We start from the raw sequence: 24,968 nt of genomic DNA on the forward strand, positions 1-24,968 counted from the left end.
GTTCAGATAATCTGCCTTTCTGTTTTTGCCACCAAAGTGGATAACCTCACATTTATCCACATTATACTGCATCTGCCAAGTATTTGCCCACTCACTCAACCTTTCCAAATCACACTGGAGCTTCTCTGCATCCTCCTCACAGCTCCCACTCCCACCCAGCTTTGTGTCATCTGCAAACTTGGATATATTACATTTAATTCCTTCATCTATATCATTAATATATATTGTGAATAGCTGGGGGCCTAGCACTGAACTGAGGGAGACAGACTGCAAGACATCTGCTCCAAACAACGCAGCAGAGGGAAATGACAGGTCACATGACATACTGTTAGAGTTTTGGTTTCACTTCTGCTTTGTGAAAGAGGTGTGGGCTGGACCAGCAGCATGCAGTGAGACCTGGCTGAGACCTGTTTTTCAGACCAGAAAAAAGGACTCTGTAAAAGAAGACTTGCCTCTCTTGGAAAAAGAAATCCTACATTTGAGGTGTGGCAGTGGTCTGCCTGGAGAGAGAAAAGACCCTGGAAAAGAGGAAGCCCTGCATCTTTAAAGATAGCAGATTCCTATTGCCTCCAGTTTCTGAAGAATCCCTGCCTCAAGAGTGATTCTGTTGCCTCTTCTGCTTTGGGAGATCCTGGAATATCAAGAATGCTTCGATTGCTAGACTGCTACTTCAATATCCAAGCAGACCTGTTGTTAGATCCTTTGCTGAAATATTTATGTGATGCCTGCTGCAGACAAATTGCCTTGAAAGCCTATCCATCACAGACTATTCATCAACCACGCCTGGAGAGACTTTGAGTGGCATCTGACTATTTGACTCTGGGGCACCTCACCATACCGGAAACATCCTACCAGAAAGTGATAAACTCAGTCTTTTTTTAAAAAAAAATCCTTTTTATTCCTAAGAAACAGCTGTCAACCAAAAACATCCTTTTTCCCCAGTTAACCATTTTTTAAAAATGTATATGTGTGTGCATGAGGGTTAAGAATGTTTTTCACATATAGAGTTATCTCATCATTGTTTAGACTTAGTTTTTTAATAAATAGTTCATTTTGTTGTTGTTTAAAGAAACCTGGTTTGGTGTGCTTTATTCTGGGTGACATATAGTGTGTTTAATTTGGCTACTTTCCAGTAGGTGGGAAACTTGACTAATATGCTATGACCTGTGGAGTAGTGGGAGTGAATTAACAGTGCATTACTCCTGCCTTGGTCTTAACATATTAATTGGGGGCTCTAGATGGGATCGTTTCCAATGCTAATGACATTAATTGTGAGGGGTGTAATAATTTGAAAGAGAAAAAATAAAAGAACCATGTTTCTTGTATAATAGGGTAAAGGCTATACCATCGGAATGGCATTAGTTGCAGCAGTTTTTCTGGGAAAGGAGAATGTGTCCCTCAGTGACTTGAAAACTTTAACTAAGATTAGACTAAAAGAGTTGACAGCACAATTGGGGTTAGAATTGAAATCAGGTGCTAAAAAAGCAGAGATGCAATTGCCCAACATCTGAAATTGGAAGAAACAGAAGAAGATAGTAAGTGATGCAGTGGAATTGGCTAAGGTTTAGTGAGAAATGAAAAATCTTGAGCGGGAAATGAAAAAAACTTAGCCTTCAACAGGAAATAGAAAAAGAAATAGCAATAAGAAAATTTGAGGCTGAAAAAGAATTGAGAAAACTTGAATTTGAAAAAGAGAAAAGGGAGAAAGAGAAGGAATTTAGGTTAAAAGGGATGGAACAAAGACAAAGGGGTAATATTGACTCCAGTGAAAATTCTGGTCAGGAAGAATCTGAATCCAGCCCAGGACAGAGTGACAAAAGAAATGAGTCAATGATCTTCTCTTCCAGACTCATTGAGATCAACAATTTCAGATCAGAACCACTGATCCCATTTTTTCAGACTGCGGCAGCTGTTGGTAATGCTTCTGCTGCTGCCATTTACACTTCCTCTAGAACCATCTTTTGTTTCTTTACTTGTTCCATTACCATCTCCTTCTCCCGTTCACCATCCTCTGTTTTGTTATTTAATTTCTGCTGCCATCCACCCTATCACAGAGCTTCCATTTTGTTCTTTCCTCCTCTTCCACCTTTCCCTGCCTTAAATTAAAACTTTTTTCTTTTTTTATTCTTTCATAGGATGTGAATGGCACTGGCAAGGCCAGCATTTGTTGCCCATCCCCAATTGCCACTGACAACTGAGTGGCTTGCTAGGCCATTTCAGAAGACAGTTAGAAGTCATTGCTGTGGGTCTGGAGTCACATGTAGGCCAGAGCAGGTAAGGACAGCAGATTTCCCTGCCTAAAGGATTTTTGTGAATCAGATGGGCTTTTAACAACAATCAATGAAGTTTCATGGGACCATTACTGAGACCCATTTCTAATTCCAGACTTTATTATTTAATTGAATTTAATTCCACCAGCTGCCGTGGTGGCATTTGAACCCGTGTCCCCAGGGCAGTAGCCTGGGCCTCTGGATTACTAGTTCAGTAACATTACCACCATGCTACCATCTCCCTCTCTAACTTTTCCCAGTTCTGATGAAAGGGCACAGATCTGAAACGTTAACTCTGTTTCTCTCTTCACAAATTCTGCCAGACTTTTTGGAGTATTTCCAATACTTTGTTTTTATTTCAGATTTCCAACATCCGCAGTATTTTGCTTTTACTTATTTTAAATGGGTTAATGCCGGCCTTGAAATGCAGAACATTGTCACACAAACTTGTTAAATCTTCACTGAATCATTTCCACAGTCATTTTCAGACTGGAAACTTAAACCTGCCATTTCACTTTCAGTCAGGAACAGATCACAGTTTCACGCCAATCTCTGATTTGACAGCACGTTTCCAACGTTCACTGTTGTTCTTCCTGATTCTAAACACAGTTGTAAGGAGCCTTCTGTTCCGTGTCTAGGAGCTCTGACCCATGGAAGAGATCAGCTGGGGACACATTACTTATACACCACCTCAGGATTAACCCATATGGGGACTTTGAAGACAGATGAGACAGACCAAATTGCCGTTAGTCCCTCTCAGTGTGACTCTGAAGATCTGTGTCCAGGCTGAAGTGCTGTTCCTGCCATACGATCCTCCCCCAGATTGTCCTTTCTGAGCTCCACTAAACACTCAGGTGGGAAAAACAAAAATCTACATACGAGTTTAAACCAAAGCTGATTCACATTTATCCAGAATATTAAACTCCAGCCCAGTTATATGGTTTATTAACTTCAGCAAAAAGAAGCTCCAACTGTCAGAATGAACATTGTTCAGTACTGGATGTGATCAAGAGCAGCAATAACACCAGAATCCAATCCCTGCAGTCACTTGTGAACTCGCTGGTGAGTCACCAGGTTGGACGAACGGGTGAATCCCTTCCCACACACAGAGCAGATGAACGGCCTCTCCCCAGTGTGAAGTCGCTGGTGTGCCACCAGGCTGGATTTTTGAGTGAATCCCTTCTGACATACGGAGCATGAGAACGGCCTCTCCCCAGTGTGAATACGCCGGTGTGTCAGCAGGTGGGATGAATGGGTGAATCCCTTCCCACACACGAAGCAGATGAATGGTCTCTCCCCAGTGTGAACTCGCTGGTGTTCCACCAGACTGGATGACTGAGTGAACCCCTTCCCACAGAGAGAGCAGGTGAATGGCCTCTCCCCAGTGTGGACTCTCTGATGTTTCTGTAGGGTTGAGGACTGAGTGAATCCTTTCCCACACACAGAGCAGGTGAACGGCCTCTCCCCAGTGTGAGTGCGTTGGTGCGTCAGCACTTCACTTCTGCTTTTGAAACTCTTCTCACATTCGGAACATTTAAAGGGTCGTTTATCAGTGTGAACACGCTGGTGTGTCAGCAGTGTGGATAACTGCGCAAATTCCTTCCCACACACGGAGCAGGGGAATGGCCTCTCCCCAGTGTGAACTCGCATGTGCATATGGAGCTTGGATAACTCTGTGAATCCCTTCCTGCACATTGAGCAGGTGAATGGCCTCTCCCCAGTGTGACTGCGCCGATGAATTTCCAGCTGGGATGGGTAATTGAATCCTTTCCCACAGTCTCCACATTTACACGGTTTCTCTCCAGTATGACTGCGTTGATGAGTTTCCAGCTCAGATGGGTAACTAAATCCCTTCCCACAATCCCCACATTTCCACGGTTTCTTCGTGGTACGGGTGTCCTTGTGTCTCTCCAGGTTGTATGATCAGTTGAAGCCTCGTCCACACACACAACACGTGTACAGTTTCTCCCTGTTGTGAATGGTGCGATGTTTTTCTCAGGCTGTGTAACTGGTTAAAGCTCTTTCCACAGTCAGTGCACTGGAACACTCTCACTCGGGTGTGTGTGTGTCTCGGTGCTTTTCCAGTCACACTGATGTTTGAAATCTTTTCCCACCGACAGAACAGACAAACATTTCTCCTTCCACATTCAAAGGCTGATGATATTCAGGTCCTAATGAATTGAATGATGGTCTGATCTTGATATAATGTTTGGTTTGAACTTCCCATCTGCAAATCCTCTCCTAATTCCCTGTAAAAGGAGTTTGCACAAAATTACATATAATATACAACATAGGAACAGACCATTTAGTTTAACTAGACTGCGCTGGTGTTTCTACTCCCATTCTATCTACCTCATCTCAGCCTTTCAGATTTATCTTTCTATTCCACTTTTACTTGTGTACTCGTCTAATTTCCTTTTGAAAACATCTCAGCTTTTTGCCACAAGCACTTGCTGCCGTAATGAGTTTCACATTCTACCCACTCTGAGTATACACATTTCTCCTGATTTCCCTGTTCGATTTATTCATAACTATCTTGTTCTTATGACCCCCTGTTTTTGGATTCTCTCACAGTAGAAACATTCTCTCCACATCTACAAAGTCCCACATGGCATACTGGTCAGAAAAGTAAGAGCTCATGGGATGCAAGGGCAAGTGGCCAGTTGGATCCAAAATTAGCTCAGTGGGAGGAAGCAAAGAAAAATGGTCGACAGGTGTCTTATGACTGGAAAGCTGTTTCCAATGGGGTTTTGCAGGTTTTGTGGTACATCAATGATTTAGACTTAAATATAGGGGCATGATTAAGGAGTTTGCTGATGGTACAAAATTTGGCCATGTGGCTGAAAGTGAGAAAGAAAGCTGTAGACTGCAGGAAGAGATCAACGGACTGGTCAGGTGCGAAAGTGGCAAATGAAATTCAATGTAGAGAACTGTGAGGTAATGCATTTGGGGAGGCCAAAGCAAGGAAATGGTAGGATTCTGAAAAGTGTAATGGACAGAGGGACCTTGGAGTGCATGTCCACTGATCCCTGAAGGTAGCAGGACAGGTAGATAAGGTGGTTAAGAAGGCAAATGGGATACTTTCCTCTATTAGCTAAGGCATAGAATTTAAGAGCAGGGAGGCTATGATAGACCTGTATAAAACACTAGTTAGACAACAGCCAGAGCACTGGGTACAGCACTGGGTACTCACCACATTACAGGAGGATGTAATTGCACTGGAAAGGGTACAGAGGAGATTTATGAGGATGTTGCCAGGAATGGAGAATTTTAGCTACGAGAAAAGAACTGGACAGGCTGGGGTTGTTTTTTTTTTTAAGGAGTGGAGGAGGCTGAGGGGAGATTTAATTGAGCTGTATACAATTGAGGGGCCTAGATAAAGTGGATAAGAGGGACCTAGTTTTCCCTTTGCAGAAAGGTCAATAACCAGGGGGCATCAATTTAAAGTAATTAGCAGAAGGGTTACAGGGAAACTGGGAGAATTCTTTTCATCCAGAGGGTGATGGGGTCTGGACCTCACTGCCTGAAAGAGTGTTAAAGCTAGTTGCATTTAAAAAATATTTGGATATACACTCAAAGGGCTATGGACCAAGAGCTAGAAAATGGGGTTAGTATGTACAGCTCTTTGTTGACCAGCATGGACATGATGGACTGAATGGCTTCTTTCTGTGCTCTATGTTTCTACCTACCCTGACTAATCCATTCATAGCTACAAAAACCTCCACGAGGTCACTGCTAAGTCTCTTCTTTTCTAAAGAAAAAAGCCCTAACCTGTTCAACCTTTCCCAATAGCTGTAATTTCTCAGTTTACAAACGCTATCACCGTCAGTCCAGGATAGAAATTCAGAAGAGACAAACATTTCTCTTGGTTTGAGTTTGCGGTGTGTAAATTCTCCCCTTCCAAGCCCCTGTAAAAGGAGTTGACAAAAGCCATCGCTGTCAGTCCAGAATAGAAATTCACAACATTCTCTCCTCCTGCTTCCTGGCCCAGGATGGCTGCGCATGTGCCCTGTTACACATTGCCCCCTAGAAAGATGGCAGACTTTCTCACCATCGATGGCCATCTGGACATGCCATGGCATTCCATCCTGCCGTCCGCAAGAGCCCCCGGTAGGAGGCACTCTATGCGGGGGTCCTCCCTTTGTCCATTGGGGATTTGGCGTGGACGAATGTTGCATGTGGTAGTCCCGTGTAATAGATCATTAAGTCAATTCATGGACTCCCACCTGTAATTTCTGCAGCCTGGGGGAGTCTGTGTTTCACATTTATGTAGAATGTGCGAGGTTGCAGCGCCTGTTGACTATCTGAGGGGGCTGCTACTCAGGTTCTGGTTGCACTTCAGTCCCACACTCCTGATCTTCAGCCACCCAGTGGGGAGGGGAGTGGGCAGGTTGAGGGACCTCCTTGTGGGAATGCATATGGCCAAAGTGGCCATCAACAGGGACAGGCAGCAGGCAGTCCAGGGGGAACATCATTTGGCCAGACTGTCTGCCTCTCTTCAATGGCTACATCTGCACTTGGGTGTCCCTGGAGGGATGCATGCAATGTTCACTGATACGTTTGAGGCCTTCCGTGACCGATGGGCACTAAACTGCATCATCAGCATCAAATTTAGTTAAGTTTCCTTTTGAATTTTTCTTGTTACCATATATTACTGGTGCCCCTTCAATAGGGGTATTTAGTCCATCCCTGGACTAGATAGGCTAGATGCAGGGAGGATGTTCCCAATGGCTGGTGAGTCCAGAACCAGGAGTCACAGTCTCAGGATATGGGGTATGCCATTTGGAACCGAGATGAGGAGAAATTTTTTTCACTCCGAGGGTGGTGAACCTGGAGAATTGTGTACTACAGAAGACAGTGGAGGGTAAGTCATTAAATATATTCAAGAAGGAGATAGATATATTTCTTAATGCCAAAGGATCTAGGGATATGGGGAGAAAGCGGGAACAGGGTACTGAATTAGATGATCAGCCATGATCTTTTCTGAATGGCGGAGTAGGCCCGAAGGGCTGAATGGCCTACTCCTGCTCCTATTTTCTATGTTTCTATATTTGTTACGATTCATTTTGTTTGCAAATAGATCTGCAAACTGCTCTCTTCAAATACCTGTAAAACGAGTTTACAACAGTCATCAAAGTCAGTACAGGACAGAAATTCAGAACAGACAATTCTAGTTTCTATGGAACATTTTTTCCTCTCTTGTTCCCCAAAAGCTCCAAATCCCTGTCCCACACACTCTCCCTCCTCCCTGTGCCGAAATCCAAACCCATTACACCATGTGCTCCATTTCTTTCCACCACTGCCAGTTTTCTCCCTCCCTCTGTTTGGGTTCAGTTCTCCAGCCCCTGTGTACAGAGTGAGAATAAAGTCAATGATCTTCTCTCTGGTCACTGGGACCCTGAAGCCCCGCCCACACTCTGTAACGTCACCAAGATGGCCGCGCATGCGCTCTGCTCCCCGATCAACTAAGATGGCGGTTGTTATCCTGGATCTGTTCCCCGGGAAAATCCCCGGAGCTGCAAACGCAGAACCTCGAGCTTCTTATTCGGGGCTTCCGGCCTACCCCAGGTGTTTCTGAAGCCTCCCCCACCAGCTCGATTCCTCCCTGCGTCCCGCCGACACTCACCCACTGCTAAGGCATCTCCAACACTTGCACAGCTCTCAACAAAATGACACTTTGCATGATCCAGTTACAGCACTGCGCCTGCGCACTGGGCTGTTTAAAGGGCAGCTGGGACGTGGTGCCCCGCCCACTCATTGTTCCTGGCCTCGGAGAACCGCACATGCACTCTGTTGCGCATTGCCCCCTATAAAGATGGCGGTTGTTAACCTGGCTTGGTAGTGGGAGAAACTCTGTAGTGGTCATTGTGCTGGAGACAGTTATGATACCGAATGGATTTCTCTCCCGGGCATTGGGAATACGTCGTTGAAACTCCACCCATTCTTGCTCTAAGGTGGTGCCCGTTACCGGGAGAAGTCCTGCTCGGTGCAAACCGGGGGGCTGCAGTTTAATGATCGGGGTTTGCGGCCAACACCCACTGGGTGTTTACAAAGTTGCCCCGCCCTCCTACCAGCAACAAGCACCTCTGCATCGCGGCAAAGGAATATGTTAATTACAATAATTGTTTTGGTGTGATTTGAAATAACTTTTAGTTTATAAACTGAATCTTGTTTCTCTCATTGTATTTCCCAACTCAAATTCATGGCCTTATTTGTTTTCTTCCTCTGAGCCATTGAACTCCCTCTGGCAGGGTCATGTTGCCGAGAGCTGATTGATTGTCCTGGGCAGTAAAAGGAAGAAGCTCAGGCCGAGGGAGCAGCGGCTTCTGTCAACAATCGTGGGCTTTGAGGGCTGGAACTTGAGGCTGCCAGTCAGGTGAGTCAATGTGAACTCCTAACAAACAATTTATCCTTTCAAAGTTAAATCAGTTTCTTTTATCAACAAAACACTAACATTTGTCAATTTCCCTGTCTCCGACGCATCTGCTCTGATGATGCTACCTTCCATGACCCTTCTGATTTGTCTTCCTTTTTCCTCAACTGAGGATTCCCCCCCCCCCCCCCCCCCCCCTCCACTGTGGTTGACAGAGCCTTCAACCATGTCTGGCCCATTTCCTGCACCTCTACCCTCACCCCTTTGTCCCAGAACTGTGACAGGGTTCCCCTTGTCCTCACTTTCCACCCCATCAGCCTCCATATCCAAAGGATCATTTTCTGCCATCTCCAGTGTGATGCCACTACCAAATGCATCTTCCCCTCCCTTTCCCTGTCAGCATTCTGAAGGGATCGTTCCCTCCATGACACCCTGGTCCACTCCTCCATTACCCCCACCACCTCATCCCCTTCCCACGGCACCTTCCCCTGCAATTGCAGGAGGTGTAATACCTCCGCTCTCCTCACAATCCCAGGCCCCAAACACTCCTTTCAGGTGAAGCAGCGATTTACTTGTATACTACATTGAGAGAAGTACTGTATTCGCTGCTCACAATGTGGTCTCCTCTACATTAGGGAGGCCAAACGCAGACTGGGTGATCGCTTTGCAGAACACCTCCGCTCAGTCCGCAAGCAGGACCCCGAGCTTCTGGTTGCTTGCCATTTCAATGCTCTTTCCCCCTCCCTGCTGTTATGCTCACATCTCTGTCCTGGGTTTGCTGCAGTGTTCCAGTGAACATCAACGCAAGCTCGAGGAACAGCATCTCATTTACCGATTTAGGCACACTACAGTCTGAACATTGAGTTCAGTAATTTCAGAGCATGATGGGCCCCCTGTTTTACTTTTATTTTTAGTTTTTTTTCTCTTCCATTTTTATACGTTTTTGTGTTAATTTTATTTCATCATAGTTTGTTGTTTGCTTACCCACTTTTTTTTCATGTTTGTACTTGTGGCCGTTCAATTTTCAGTCCGTTAACACCCTTTCTGTACTAATGCTTTGTCTTTCAACACACCTTTAACATACCTTTGCTCCAGGACCTTCTGGTCATCTATTCTGTGACCTTGTCCTATCTACACCTCCTTTTGTTATCTCTTGTCCCACCCCCACTTTACTTGCTTACAACCTTTTACATTTCTAATATTTGCCAGTTCTGAAGAAGGGTCACTGACCTGAAACGTTAACTCTGCTTCTCTCTCCACAGATGCTGCCAGACCTGCTGAGTGTTTCCAGCATTTGTTTTTATTTCAGATTTCCAGCATCTGCAGTATTTTGCTTTCCTGGAATTCGTATTCTGAGTTTCTGACACTTCAGTGCCAAGTGGAGCAGGTGTTTAAAGGTGTCGTTATTGGTTCAAGATACAGAGATTGATTTCCCCTCATTATGTATTTGTCATATTTAGAGGGGGAAAACAGACCTTTCTGCAATTTATTAAAGAAAGTGAGTCACATTCTCTACTGGGGGAGATGCCTGGTGGCTTCAGCCTTTAAAATTCTCATTCATTTGTTCAGTTCCTTCCACAGCCTCACCCCTTCCTATCCCTGTGACCTCCTCCAACTATATAAGCATCTTAATAGAGAGATACAGTACTGAAACAGGCCCGAGTCTGTGCCAACCATCAACCACCCATTTATACTAATCCTACATTAATCCCATATTCCCTAACACATCTCGCAGTGGGAGGAAACCGGAGCACCCAGCAGAAATCCACGCGGTCACAGGGAGAACTTGCAAACTCTGCACAGACAGTACCCAGAACCAAACCCAGGTCGCTGGAGCTGTGAGGCTGTGGTGCTAACCACTGTGCCGTAAGGGGGAACTATTTCCAGTGTCAGAAGGGCTAGTAAGCAAACAACACAGATTTAAGGTAATTGACAAAAGAAGCAGAGGTGACATGAGGAAAACATTATGATCTGGAGTAATGTGTACAGTTTTAGTGTCCACATTTAAGAAAGGATATACTTTCATTGGAACAGTGCAGCGAAGGTTCACTAGATTCCTCCCTGGAATGAGGGAGTTCTCCTTTGATGAGACTAAGTAAATTGTGCCTGTATCCTCTGGATTTAGAAGAATGAGAGGTGATCTTATTGAAACATAAGATTATAAAGGGGCTAGGTAGGGTAGACGCTGAGGGGTTGTTTCCGTTGGTTGGAGAATCTAAAACGCGGGGGCACAGTCTCTGGATAAGGGGCTGATCATTTAGGATTGAGTTGAGAAATTTCTTCACTCAAAGGATTGTGAATCTTTGTAATTCTCTACCCCAGAGAGTAGTGGATGCTCCATTGTTGAATATATGTAAGACTAGGATTTTTGGTCCAGGGAATCAAAGGATATGGTGAGTGGGCAGGAAAGTTGAGTTCAATCCTAAAATCAACCATGATCAATTTGAATGGCAGAGCAGGCTTGATGGGCAATATGGTCTACTCCTGCTCCTAATTTCTTGTGTTCTTTGGAATACACTGGCTGACAGCATATTCAATAATAACTTTCTAAAGTTTATTTCCCTCAAGTGCCTATAGAATTTCCTTTTGAAATCATTGATTGTCTCTGCTCCCACCACACTTGTACACAGAGTGTTCCAGGTCATTACCACTTGCTGTGTTTTATAAATAAAAAAAAGTCTTCCTCCCATCCTCTCTATCTTTTGTCAAAAACTTCAAATCTGTGTCTGCTACTCCTTGTAGCATCAGTTAATGGGAACAACTTTTCTTTATCAGCTTTATCAAAACCTATCATTATCTTGTACACCTCTATTAGATCTTCCCTCAAACTGCTTTGCTCCAAGTAGAACAAGCCCAACTTCTCCAACCTAACCTTTGTAGCTAAATTCCCTCATCCTGGAACCATTCTGGTAAATCTCCTCTGCACCCTCTTGAGTACCTTCACCTCATTCCTAAAAGTGTGGTGTCCAGAAATGGATGCAATAATCTAGATGTGGCGTAACCAGAGCTTTGTAAAGGTTCAGCATAACTTCCCTGCTTTTGTCCCTCCACTACCAGCGCACAGTGGCAGCAGTGTATACCATATACAAGCTGCAATGCAGCAACTCGCCAAGCCTCCTTTTGACCGCATCTTCCAAACCCACGATCCCTACCACCTAGGACAAGAGCAACAGACGCATAGGAACACCACCAACTGCAAGTTCACCTCCATCCTGACTTGGAACTATATCACTGTTCCTTCACTGTTGCTGGGTCAAAATCCTGGAAACTCTCTTCCTAACGGCACTATGGGTGCACCTACACCACATAAATTGCAGTGGTTCAAGAAAGTGGCTCACTACCACCTTCTTGAGGGCAATTAGAGATGGGCAACAAATGCTGGCCTTGCCAGCGGCACTCAGATCCTATGAACGAATAAAAAAAACAAAATATTCAGTATCTCTATTTATGAAGCCCAAGATCCCTTGTGCTTTGCTAACTGCTCTCTCAATATGTCCTGCCACCTTCAAAGATATAACTGTGCCATTAAGTATATATTGCCTCTCTGTATCCCTTCTGCCAAAATGCATCATCTCCCTATGAGGGTTGTATTCACTGGAATTTAGATTAAGGGGTGATTTGATATTAATTGGAACTGATAGGGTAGTTGGAAAGAAACAATTTCCACTGGTTGAGAATCTAGGACTGGGGTATAGTCTAAAACTTAGAGCCAGACCTTTCATGAGTGAAGTTAGGAAGCACTTCTATACACAAGGGTGTATAGGGTGGTAGAAGTTTGGAACCCTCTTCCACAAATACTAGATCAATGTTAATTTTAAATCTGACATTGATGGATCTTTGTTAGCCAAAGGTGTTGAGGGATATGGGGAAATAGTTAGATCACAGATCAGCCATGATCTCACTGCATGGTGGAACAAACTTGAAGGGCTAAATGGCCAACTTGTGGCATAGAGGGAGGCCATTCAACCCTTTATGCTTGTGCTGGCTCTTTGAAAGAGCAGTCGTGCTTAGTCCACTTGTTTGTAATCCTATAAGTTCCTCATTCTCATACCTGTCAACTCCCTTTTAAAATTACTGAGAATCAGGTTCCACCACCTTTTCAGGCGGAGCGTTTCAGATCCCGACAACTCTCTTGGTACAGAAACTGCTGAACTCAATGTTAACATCAAAAGATGAGCTTCTGTTCCTCAAGCTCCAATTAAGCTTCATTGTCCTTGGCCTCCTGCACTGTTTCAGAGGTCAGAGTGGGATGGGGTCAGAGAATTAAAGTAACAAGTAAACAAAATTAGAGCACATAGCATTGGGGATAATATACTGCTATGAATTGAGAATTGGTTAACACAGAAAGCAGAGAGTAGGAATAAATGTCATTCTCAGGATGGCAGGCTGTTACTAGTAGGGTACGGCAAGGATCAGTGCTTGGGCCCCAGCTGTTTGCAATCTATATAAATGATTTGATATGGGGACGTTGTAATATTTCCAATATTGCTGAAGACACAAAACTAGATGGGAATGTAAGTTGAGAAGGATACAAGGAGGCTTCAAGGGGATTTAGACAGGTTAAGTGAATGGGCAAGAACCTGGCAGCTGGAATATAATGTGAATAAGTGTGAAGTGATCCACTTTTTGGTAGGGAAAAAAAGTATTTCTTAAACGATGAAACGTTGGGAAGTGTTGATGTCCAAAGGGACCTGGGTGTCCTTCTTCATTAGTCACTAAAACCTAGTATGCAGGTGCAGCAAGCAATTAGGAAGGCAAATGGTATGTTGGCCTTCATCACAAAGGGCTTTGAGTACAGAAGTTTATTTGGATACTAATGACATCAAAGGATATGGGAATAGTGGTGAAAAATGGCATAGAGGTAGATAATCAGCCATGATCTGTTTGAATGGCGGAGCAGGCTCTATGGGCCGAATGGCCTACTCCTTCTACTATTTCATATGATCTTATAAGTAACCGGAAGCTCAGGGTCAAGCTTGCAGACTGAACAGAGGTGTACTGCAAAGCAATCACCCAATATGCGTTTGGTCTCCTCAGTGTGGAGCAGACTGCATCATAAGCAGTGAATACAATATAATGAATTGAGAAAAGTAAATTACAGTTTGGTTTCATCCCACAAAACCTTGAGCATAGCCCAAAGGGAGATACTTTATTTGAACAGTAAAGCTTACAAAATAAAGCAAATGGATTTCTAGTTTATTAAATTCCAGCCAGTTATAGGGATTATTAATATCAGAAGATATAAACCCCGACTGTCAGAATGAACATGGTTCAGTCCTGGATGTGATGAACAGCAGAATCCAATCCCTGCTGTCACTTGTGAGCACACTGGTATCTCAGCAGATTGGATGATCAATTAAATCCCTTTCCACAGGGAGCAAGTGAATGGCTTCTCCCCAGTGTGAACTTGCTGGTGTTTCAGCAGATGACTTTTGCTTTTAAAGCTGCTCTTGCAGTCAAAACATTTAAACGGTAAACTGGCTGGTGTGATAAAAAATGTAATCCCTTCCCACATTCAATACAGGTGAATGACCTCTCCATCTGAATTCACTGGTGTGTATAGAGGCTGGATGACTGAGTGAATCCCTTCCCACACATGGAGCAGGTGAACGGCCTCTTCCCAGAGTGACTACTGTCACGACTGAGGTGGGAGAAGTGCAGTTGTTTCCAGTTCCACTTCTCCACAGCTCACAACATATATTTAAATGCTTACCCAGATACCGATGCAATCATGTACTCTACTTTTATGCCTGAATAAAATACATCAACCAAGTTTGTTTAATAAACAACAAAATTATCACTTTATTATAGAACAAGTCTTACCCAGTAACAAAGCAAAGCATTAACACAGATTGAAATATAAACGTTCCCTTTTTACCTGAGCCCTAGAGACACACACACCTGTTAACTGAAAAATAGAGATTTTTCACTTCAGAGCTCTTACAAAAAAAGAATACTTTGGCCAAATACTTGCTAATTCTTGAAGGAAAAAGAGGTGTGGAAAGATGTCAGAAGTCCCTTTTTTTTTGTTTTTTTGATTGGCGTCCAGGGAAACAATGACTGGTCACTAGGATCCTTTTTCTGGAGCAATTTGTTCAGGTGGCGTTGAGGATTTATCAGGCAGGTTTTTCCAGGAGAAATGTGGCAACAGGGGTTTCAAGCAGGCCTTTCAGGAGGAATACTGCATCAATATCTCTGTTTTTTGCACTTGCTTCTAAGAGCTTTTTAAAGAGATGTAAACACTGGCAGACTTTTCAAAGAGCTGGGAAAAGCTGAGTTGGGGTTCAGTCCTTGGCAGGTCGATTTTTTTTTCTTAACATCTCTTCAAAACACTGTCCATACCCAAACTGCCTGTCCAAAGTGAAACCAAAACAATATCCTAAGGGTCAAGCCTCCTGACCCCTATAAATCTTGACCTGTCACGTCTTTGTAAACATTTTTGCCAGGTCAAAAAGCCCTTGCTGGATACTTGCCTGAAGACAGGTGACTTCCAGTACCTCTTGTTTTTCAAACAACCTCTCAGTAATCTTTACTTAAAAAAAAATATCCATGACGGTGTCAATAACCAGGGGACATAGATTTAAGGAAAGGGGCAGGAGGTTTAGAGGGGATTTGAGGAAAAATATTTTCACCCAGAGGGTGGTTGGAATCTGGAACACACTGCCTGAAGGGGTGGTATCAGCAAGAACCCTCACCACATTTACGAAGTATTTAGATGAGCACTTGAAAAGCCATAGCATACAAGGCTATGGGCCAAGTGCAGAAAATGGGATTAGAGTAGATAGGTGCTTGATGGCTGGCATAGACACGATGGGCCAAAGGGCCTGTTTCTGTGCTGTATAACTCTGACTCCTTTTCAGTTAGAAAACACCCGTCCTCAAAACTTAAAAAAAAAATGGATGCACTCTTAACATGGCGCTGATGAGCTTCCATCTGGGATGGGTAATTGAATCCCTTCCTACAGTCCCCCATTTTCCTGGTTTCTCTGTGGTGCGGGTGTCCTTGTGCCTCTCCAGGCTGGATGATCGGTTCAAGCCTCATCCACACACAGTACACGTGTACGGTTTCTCCCCACTGTGAATAGTGTGATGGTTTTTCATGCTGGGTAACTAGTTAAAGCTCTCTCCAGTCAGTGCACTGTAACACTCTCACTGGGATGTGTGTATTTTGGTGCTTTTCCAGTCACACTGATGTTTTGAAATCTTTTCCCACAGACAGAACAGACCTCCTTCCTCATTCAAAAGATGATGATATTCAGGTCCTGATGAATTGAGCAACTCCGTCTGAGCTTGATGTCATGTTGCTCCAAAAATTAAATTGTTTGAGCACTTGGCATGTCATAACATTCAAGGCTATGGGCCAAGTGCTGGCAAATGGGATTAGGTAGACAGGTCAGGTGTTTTAATGCATCGGTGCAGACTCGATGGACCGAAGGGCCTCTTCTGCACTGTATTATTCTGTGATTGTTTATGAATTCTGAATCTAATCAAGCTGTTCCAATGTTTAATTCTTTCTCATTCAGTTTTCATTGTGGTTAATCGTGGACTATCACATCTGCTTCTGTTTCAGTCTTATCTTCCTGTTCAGTCTGGTTTTGCTTGAGTGAATTTTCTATGGTCAAAATTCAGTTAAGCAACCTGTCCAGCTTCATGGATTCTCACAGGAACTTGATTGTGCCCCTGGTGCCTGTGTTAGTCATTCAGTCGTTGTTTAATACTTAACCTGTATAGGAGAACGTTTATTTTCCAGCAGGAACTGTGATCAGTTATGGCACCAAACCTCATGAAAGAAGTTCCGAAGAAGGGCCACTGACCCGAAACGTTAACTCTGCTTCTCTTTCCACAGATGCTGCCAGACCTGCTGAGTGAATCCAGCATTTCTTGTTTTTGTCTCATGAAAGATATATTGGCCTTGGAGATGGTCCAGTGCAGATTCACTGGGGTGGAACAGGTTAAATTATGAAATCGGGCTGCAGAAACTTGGTTTGTATTTCACTGAGTTTAGAAGTTTCAGGGGTGATCTAATGGAAGCCTTTAAAAGGATAAAGCTGCTTGTGAGGGTAAATACAGATAAAGTATTTCCTCTGCTGGAGAATCCAGAACAGTGAGGCACAATCCAAACATTAGAGCTTAGAGTGAAATCAGGAATAAACTATTCACACAAAAGGTGGTGGAAATCTGGACCAATCTCCCCAAAAGGCTGTGGATGCTGGGGGTCATTGAAATTCCCAAGATGTGAATTGATAGATTCTTGTTGAATAAAGATATCAAAGGAAATGAATCAAAGGGAGGAAAATTGAGTTTAACTGCAGATCCGCCATGATCTAATAGAATGGTGCAGCAGGCTCAAAGGGCTGAAAGGCCATTCCTTCTCCTATATTTTGGCTGCAGTCCCTCCAGCAGTGACTAACCCAGGGAGGGTGCAGTTTGTGATCTCTTTGTGGGATGCAGTGTGTTCAGTATTTGACCCTAAGCTGCCCCACAGAGGGGACAGTTTATGATGCCCCTGTGGGTGCAGTATGTTTAGTGTATTACCCTAAGCTAAGACTTGTTTAAAGGAGGGAATCTCCTGGACTCGGACCCATCTAGGCTGTGTTGGCTCTTTCATTGAGTAAACCAAACCCAATCTGTCACTTCAGTTGATTTAATTTTGCTCCATTCCATCTCAGTAAACTCTCCAATTATTGACACTCAATGGTGGGTGTGTTTCTCCAGAATGCTCTGCAGGGTTGGATCCACTCTATCGCTGTTCCAGGAGGTCAACGCGCAGGCACAGAAGAGGCTCAGCTAGGGAGCAGTCGACGGAAGCGGGATCGAGAGATTCAGAAACTGCGGGGTGGCTGTGCCCCGCCCACTCACCGCGGGCGATACAAAGTTGCTGAATAGCTTCAGGGTCCGAATAAGATCCACCGGTGAATCCCATCGGCGTTCTCTGGTCGCAGCTGAGGTCGACTTGACGCCCCGTATTTATCCCGCGGTGACAGGGGCGGGGTCACTGCCATCTTGGGCAGAGAAGGGTCACAGCGCATGTGCAGTCCTCTTGGTGATGCGACAGAGTGGGCAGGGCTTCCAGCTCCCAGTGACCAGGAGTGAAAATCATTAATAATAAATAAAAATAAGAAATGCTGGAAATACTCAGCAGGTCTGGCAGCATCTGTGGAGAGAGAAGCAGAGTTAACATTTCAGATCAGTAACCCTTCATCAGAAAATCATTGACTCATTGATTTTATTCTCACTCTGTACACAGGGGCTGGAGAACTGAACCCAGCCAGAGGGAGGGAGAGAGAAAACTCACAGTGGAGGAAAGAAATGGTGTAGATGGTGTAATGGGTTTGGATTTCAGTACATGGAGGAGGTAGAGTGTGTGGGACAGGAATTTACAGCTTTGAGGGAATGAGAGGAGAAAATGTTCCATAGAAACTAGAATTGTTTGTTCTGAATTTCTGTCCTGTACTTAGTGATGACTTTTGTAAAGTCGTTTTACAGGGTATCAGAAGGGGAGGATGTGCTGACAAACCAAACATCATGTCAAGATCAGACAGTCACACAATTCATCAGGACCTGAATATCATCAGGCTTTGAATGTGGAAGGAGAAATGTTTGTTCTGCCTCTGGGGAAAGATTTCAAACGTCAGTGTGACTGGAAAAACATCGAGAAACACACACCCGAGATAGAGTGTTCCGGTGCACCAACTGCGGAAAGACCTGTAACAAGTTACACAGACTGAAAAAATATTGCCTCATTCACAGTGGCGAGAAACTGTACACGTGTTCTGTGTGTGGATGAGGCTTCAACTGATCGTCCAACCTGGAGAAACACAAGGACACCCACACCACGGAGAGACCATGGAAATGTGGGGACTGTGGGAAGGGATTCAATTACCCATCAGACCTGGAATCTCATCGACGCAGTCACACTGGGGAAAGGCCGTTCACCTGTTCAGTGTGCTGGAAGGGATTCACTCAGTCATCCAGCCTCTATACACACCGGCAAGTTCACACTGATAAGAGACCATTTAAATGTTCTGATTGTGAAAAGAGCTTTAAAAGCACAAAGAATCTACTGACACACCAACAAGTTCACACTGGGGAGAGGCCGTTCACCTGCTCTGTGTGTGGGAAGGGATTCACACGTTCATCCCACCTGCTGAGACACCAACAAGTTCACACTGGGGAGAAGCCATTCACCTGCTCAGTGTGTGGGAAGGGATTCACTCAGTCATCCCATGTCACCAAACACAAACTTGTTCACTCTAATAAGAGACCATTTCAGTGTTCTGACTGTGAGAAGAGATTTAAAAGCAAAAGTGATGTGCTGACACACCAGCGAGTTCACAATGAGGAGAAACTGTTTACCAGCTCCATTTGTGAAAACAGATACACTCAATCATCCCACCTCACTGAACCTCAACTTGTTCACACTGATCAGAGACCTTTTAAATGTTCTGACTGTGAGAAAAGCTTTAAAAGCAGAAAGGATCTACTGACACATCAGATAGTTCACACTAGGGGGAAACCATTTATCTGCTGCGTTTGTGGGAAGGGATTCACTCGTTCCTCCCACTTACTGAGGCACCAGCAAATTCACACTGGGGAGAAACCGTTTATCTGCTGTGTGTGTGGGAAGGGATTCACTCGTTCCTCCCACTTACTGAGGCACCAGCGAGTTCACACCAGTGTCATGCCCAGTAGAGGCTTGTTCTATTCATAACATTAGAGATGGACTATATTCAGCATAGCATCTTCTGGAACTAAATTTTCCTTTTGTTTCAATGAACCACAATGTAAAGCAGGACGCATGCACTGCCATCCTGGGCCAGGAGCAGGAGAGGAGAATGTTGTGAATTTCTAACCTGGACTGACAGTGATGACTTTTACAGAGGGTTAAAAGGGGAGGATTTACACACAGCAAACTCAAACCAAACAGCAAACTCAAACATCTCGTCAAGATCTGAAAGAACCACTCAATTTCATCAGAACCTGAATATCATCATCTACTGAATGTGGAAGGAGAAATGTTTGTTTGCTTTGTCTGCAGGAGAAGATTTCAAACATCAGTATGATTGGAAAAGCACTGAGATACACACAACCAAGTGAGAGTGTTCCAGGGCATTGACTGTGGAAAGAGCTTTAACCAGTTACACAACCTGAAAAATCATCTCATCATTCACAGCGGGGAGAAACCATACATGTGTTCTGTGTATTGGATGATCAGTTTCAACTGATCATCCAATCTGGAGAGACACAAGGACACCTGCACCACAGAGAAACCGTGGAAATGCGGAGACGGTGAGATGGGATTTAATTACCCATCCAAGCTGGAAACTCATTGGCACAGTCACACTGAGGAGCAGCCATTCACCTGTTCCTTGTGTGGGGAAGGATTCAGAGTTATCCAAGCTCCTTGTACATGTGCAAGTTCACACTGATAAGCAACCTGTTAAATGAAGAGCCTTAAAAGCACAAGTGAGGTACTGGCACACCAATGCATTCACACTGCAGAGAGCCCGTTACCTGCTCTGTGTGGAAAGGGATTCACTCAGTAATGCACCTTGCAAAAACACCAAGTTCACACTGTGGAGAGATCATTCACTTGCACTGTGTGTGGGAAGGGATTTACTCAGTCACAACACATGACTACAGGGGTTAATCTGCAGTTAATCATATCCTTTGTTTCTGCTGCTGTTAATAAAGTCCACGCCAGTTATAGGGGTTTATATTCTGCATCTCTGTTAAACAAATCAGATTTGGTAGAATGACACCTCATGTTGTGTTCTATATAGCTCAAGATAAGAGGAGTCTAATTGATGTCCTGATAGCAACTGCTCCATTTTTGGTCTTTTTCTCCTTTCCAATTCTAGATTATTTCAGTTCTCAGACCTTCAGTTGCTCTCATGGACAAGTCCCAGCTTCCCATACCTTCCAGAGTGCCTCTCCTAGCCTTGGGATCCAGGGAAGGTATCGGTACCGCACCTGGGATCACTAAACACAAAACCAAGTCTGTTAATTACTTTCAGCTACTGGACTTTGTGTGCGTGCCCCACAGCATCCCTCTCACCTTCAATATGTGAATACAGCATCATGCCTGCAAACCTGGTTTAAATATAAATCCACTCAGGAAATGTATTTAACAAGAGCCTGCAGGCTGATAAGACTCTGTTAAGCTGCCAGTGTGCTGCTGTACTGCTCTGTATTTTGCCTGTAATGGAAAATAACTGAACCTTTGTCATTATGAAATGTGGGTTTAGATTAATGAGCCTCACATCTTTGCTTTTGTCTGCTGCAATTGTGTTGAAAGGGGATGTGTAAAGAGATGCTCTTTGTTTGGAGATGTGAAACAAGGAAACGGTATCTGTGTGATAGTGACACAACCTTGTGCTCACAGTCAGAACAATACACAGATATGGTTATTGTTTGTGGTTATAATTTGAGCAGGGGCAGATCACAAATGTAGTGAAGTTAAATATAAATATCACCAGTGTAGCTGCAGCTTGTTAGATCAGACCTGGGGAGAAGAGAGCTTGAATCCACTGTATTAACTCGGTTCTCTGGATCGGGTAACTATAATCTGTCAATATTATTGCAATGCTGTTAACAAAGTCAGTAAAGGACAATTTGTTGTGAGCGTGATTATCTGGAGACTGAAACCACAAAATTCAATATTTAGAGTCAACAAGATGAAAAAGGAAACTCATCACAGCCCAATACTCCAGCTCAATATTCACAAGGAAAAGTCTGTTATCTAACACCTCGAGTGGACAGAATAAGAAAGTTCCCAACTATAAAAAATCCTTGAATCATCTGTAAATATCCTTCAAATGCTGATGGGTTCCAACTGTCAGTTTTTATTACATTGAAGGCAAGAGAGCAGTTACTCTAGAAATGTACAAAACATTGGTGAATCCACAGCAAGAGTACTGAGTACAGTTCTGGTCACTGCATTACAGGAAAGATGTGATCGCACTAGAGAGAGTACAGAGGAGATTTATGAGGATGTTACCAGGACTGGAGAATTTTAGCAATGCAGAAAGATCGAATAGGCTGGGATTTCCTTTGGAACAGAGAAGGCTGATGAGGGGATTTAATTGAGCTGTCTAAAATTGAGGGGCCTAGATAGAATGAATAGGCAAGTCCTATTTCACTTAGCAGAGACAGCAAGAAACAGAGGGCATAGAGTTAAGTAATTAGCAGAAGGATTACAGGGAACTGGGAGAATTGTTTTCATCCGCAGGGTGATGGGGTCTGGAACTCACTGCCTGAAAGAATGGTGGAGGTAACTGCATGAAAAAATATTTGAATATGTATCAAAGTGCTGTAACCTACAGGGCTATGGACTAAGAGTTGGAAAGTGGGATTAGGATGCACAGTTGTTTGTCAACCAGCATAGACATGACGGGCTGAATGGCCTCTTTCTGCGCCGTAAACGTTCTATGTTTCTATCTACTTTCTCTAATCCATTCATAACTTTGAAAACCCCTATCAGGTCATTGTAAGTCTTTTCTGAAGTGCAATCTTTCCCGATAGCCGTAATTTCTTAGTTTACAAAAGCCATCACTATCAGTCCAGAATAGAAATTCACAACATTCCCTCTTGCTTCCTGGCCCAAGATGGCCGTACATGCGTACTGTTGTATATTATCCCCTATAAAGCTCGTGGCCGTTAACCTGGACCAGGAGAAGCCCCGCAGCTTCCGCCTCGCTTGCGGGTGTTGAGGCCTACATCAGGTGTTTCTGAAGCCTCCCACCTACCCGCCTGCTCCATCACTCTCTCTGCCCTGCCGCCGCTTACCAGCTGCAGATATGACTCACCAGAGTCTCACCACTGCCCATACTGCTCATGCTCCAAACAATGCTCGGCTTTGCGCCTGAGCAGTTGTCTCCTGTGATGTGGCTGGGGAATATTCTCCACTGTGGGGAATGAACGTACATACAAACATACAAATCAGGAGTAGGCCACTCGGCCCTCGAGTCTGCTCTACCATTCAACAAGATCATGGCTGATCTGACTGTAACCTTAACTCCACATTCCTGCCTACCCCCAATAACCTTTCACCCCTTGATTATCAAGAATCTATATACCTCTGCATTAAAAATATTCAAAGACTTTGCTTCCACCATCTTTTGAGGGAGAGTACCAAAGACTCACGACCCTCTAAGAGAAAAAACTTCTCATCTCTGCCTTAAATGGACGACCCTTTATTTTTAAATCGTGACCCCTAGTTCTATATTCTCCCACAAGAGGAAATATCCTGTTCACATCCACCCTGTCAAGACCCTTCAGGATCTTATATGTTTCAATCAAGTCGCCTCTTACTCTTCTAAACTCCAGTGGATACAAACCTAACCTGTCCAACCTTTCCTCATAAGACAACCCGCCTATTCCAGTTATTAGCCTAGTAAAGCTTCTGCGAAGTGCGTCCAACGCATTTACATCCTTCCTTAAATAAGGACACCAATACTGTACACAGTACTCCAGATGTGGTCTCACCAATGCCCTGTATAACTGAAGCATAACCTCCCTACTTTTGTATTCAATTCACCTCGTAATAAACAATAGCTTTCCTAATTACTTGCTATACCTGCAAACTAATCTTTTGTGATTCATGCACAAGGACACCCAGATCCCATTGCATCTCAGAGCTCTGCAATCGCTCACCATTTCGATAATATGCTTTTTTATTCTTCCTGCCAAAATGGACAATTTCACATTTTCCCACATTATACTCCATTTGCCAGATCTTTGCCCATTCACTTAACCTATCTATATCCCTTTGTTTCCTCTTCACAACTTACTTTGCATAGAACCATAGAAAAGTTACGGCACAGAAAGAGGCCATTCAGCCCATCAACTCAGCGCCGGCCGAAAAAACTACCCGCCCATTCTAATCCCACCTTTCAGCACCTGGTCCGTAGCCTTGCAGGTTACAGCACTTCCGGTGCAGGTCCAGGTACCTTTTAAATGAGTTGAGGGTTTTTGTCTCCACCACCATCCTCTGGTGAAAAAGGTTTTCTTCATGTCCCCTCTAATCCTTCTACCAATCACCTTAAAACTGTGCCGGCTGATAATTGACCTCTCCGCTAGAGGAAACAGGTCCTTCCTGTCTACTCTATCTAGGCCCCTCAAAATTTTGTACACTTCAATTAAGTCACCCCTCAGCCACCTCTGTTCTAGCCTATCCAATCTTTCCTCATAGCTGCAATTTGCAAGCCGTGGCAACATTCTTGTAAATCTCCTCTGTACTCTCTCCAGAGTAATTATGCCCTTCCTGTAATGTGGTGAGCAGAACTGTACGCAATACTCCAGCTGTGGCCTAAATAGCGTTTTATACACTTCCAGGATTACATCCCTGATTTTGTATTCTATACCTCAGCCAATAAAGGAAAGCATTCCATATGCCGTCTTCACCACTCTATCTACCTGTCCTACCACCTTCAGGGACCTATGGACATGCACTCTAAGGTCTCTCACTTCTTCTACACCTCTCAATATCATCCTGTTTATTGTGTATTCCCTCCCCAAATACATTATCTCACACTTCTCCGGACTGAATTCCATTTGCCACTTTTCGGCCCACCCAACCAAACCATTGATATCATTCTGGAGTCTACAGCTATCCTCTTCATGATCAACATGGCCAATTCTTGTGTCATTTGCAAATTTCCAAATCATGCCTCCCACATTTAAGTCCAATTCATTAATATATACCACAAACAGCAAGGGTCCCAACACTGAGCCCTGTGGAATGCAACTGGAAACAGCTTTCCATTCACAAAAACATCTGTTGACCATTAACCTTTGTTTACTGTCACTGAGCCAATTTTGGATCCAGCCTGCCACATTTCCTTGTATCCCATGGGCTTTTATTTTTCTGTCCAGTCTGCCATGTGGGACCTTGTCAAATGCCTTACTAAGATCCACGTAGACCACATTCACTGCACTACCCTCATCAATCCTCTTTGTTACTTCCTCAAAAAATTCAATTAAGTTAGTAAGACATGACCTTCCCTTAATAAATTATGCTGACTATCCCTGATTGATCTGTGCCTTCCTAAGTGACAGCTTAACCTGTCCCTCAGAATTGATTTTAATAATTTTCCCACCGCCAAGGTCAGACTGACCAGCCTGTAATTATTTGGTCTATCCCTCGCACCCTTTTTAACCAATAGTACAACGTTCACAGACCTCTAATCCTCTGGTACCTCGCCTATATCTAGTGAGGATTTGACGATGACCCTCAGAGCATCCACTATTTCCTCCCTGGCTTCCTTTAACAACCTGGGATACAATCCATCCGGCCCTGGTGATTTATCCACTTTCAAGGATATC

At 44.0% G+C, this 24,968-nt stretch overlaps 2 protein-coding genes across 2 annotated transcripts; one reads left to right on the plus strand and one right to left on the minus strand.

The window, feature by feature from the left end:
- Window positions 1-1,758: 1,758 nt before the first annotated feature.
- On the minus strand, window positions 1,759-8,289 carry LOC137381330 (zinc finger protein 664-like). Its single transcript, XM_068053738.1, has 2 exons — window positions 7,897-8,289; window positions 1,759-4,519 (listed from the first exon to the last, which is right to left on the minus strand). The coding sequence occupies exon 2, from the start codon at window positions 3,963-3,965 to the stop codon at window positions 3,315-3,317; it is 651 nt and encodes a 216-aa protein (XP_067909839.1). The 5' UTR covers window positions 3,966-4,519; window positions 7,897-8,289; the 3' UTR covers window positions 1,759-3,314.
- Window positions 8,290-18,238: 9,949 nt separating this feature from the next.
- On the plus strand, window positions 18,239-19,353 carry LOC137381548 (zinc finger protein 235-like). The gene is made up of 3 exons (XM_068054244.1): window positions 18,239-18,349; window positions 18,457-18,775; window positions 18,806-19,353. Exons 1-3 carry the CDS (start codon window positions 18,239-18,241, stop codon window positions 19,351-19,353), a joined length of 978 nt encoding a protein of 325 aa, XP_067910345.1.
- Window positions 19,354-24,968: the final 5,615 nt, after the last annotated feature.

This window comes from Heterodontus francisci, chromosome 22, assembly GCF_036365525.1.
Source record: "Heterodontus francisci isolate sHetFra1 chromosome 22, sHetFra1.hap1, whole genome shotgun sequence".
NCBI classification, from domain to species: Eukaryota; Metazoa; Chordata; class Chondrichthyes; order Heterodontiformes; family Heterodontidae; genus Heterodontus; species Heterodontus francisci.

Excerpts from the sequence above, each read along its gene's own strand:
- LOC137381548 (XM_068054244.1), top strand. The coding sequence starts at position 18,239 with ATGTTTGTTCTGCCTCTGGGGAAAGATTTCAAACGTCAGTGTGACTGG. Across the intron at positions 18,350-18,456 it reads CACCAACTGCGGAAAGACCT|AAACACAAGGACACCCACAC; the intron begins GTAACAAGTTAC and ends TCCAACCTGGAG. Across the intron at positions 18,776-18,805 it reads GTGTGGGAAGGGATTCACAC|TTCACACTGGGGAGAAGCCA; the intron begins GTTCATCCCACC and ends GACACCAACAAG.
- LOC137381330 (XM_068053738.1), bottom strand. The coding sequence starts at position 3,965 with ATGTGCAGGAAGGGATTCACAGAGTTATCCAAGCTCCATATGCACATG.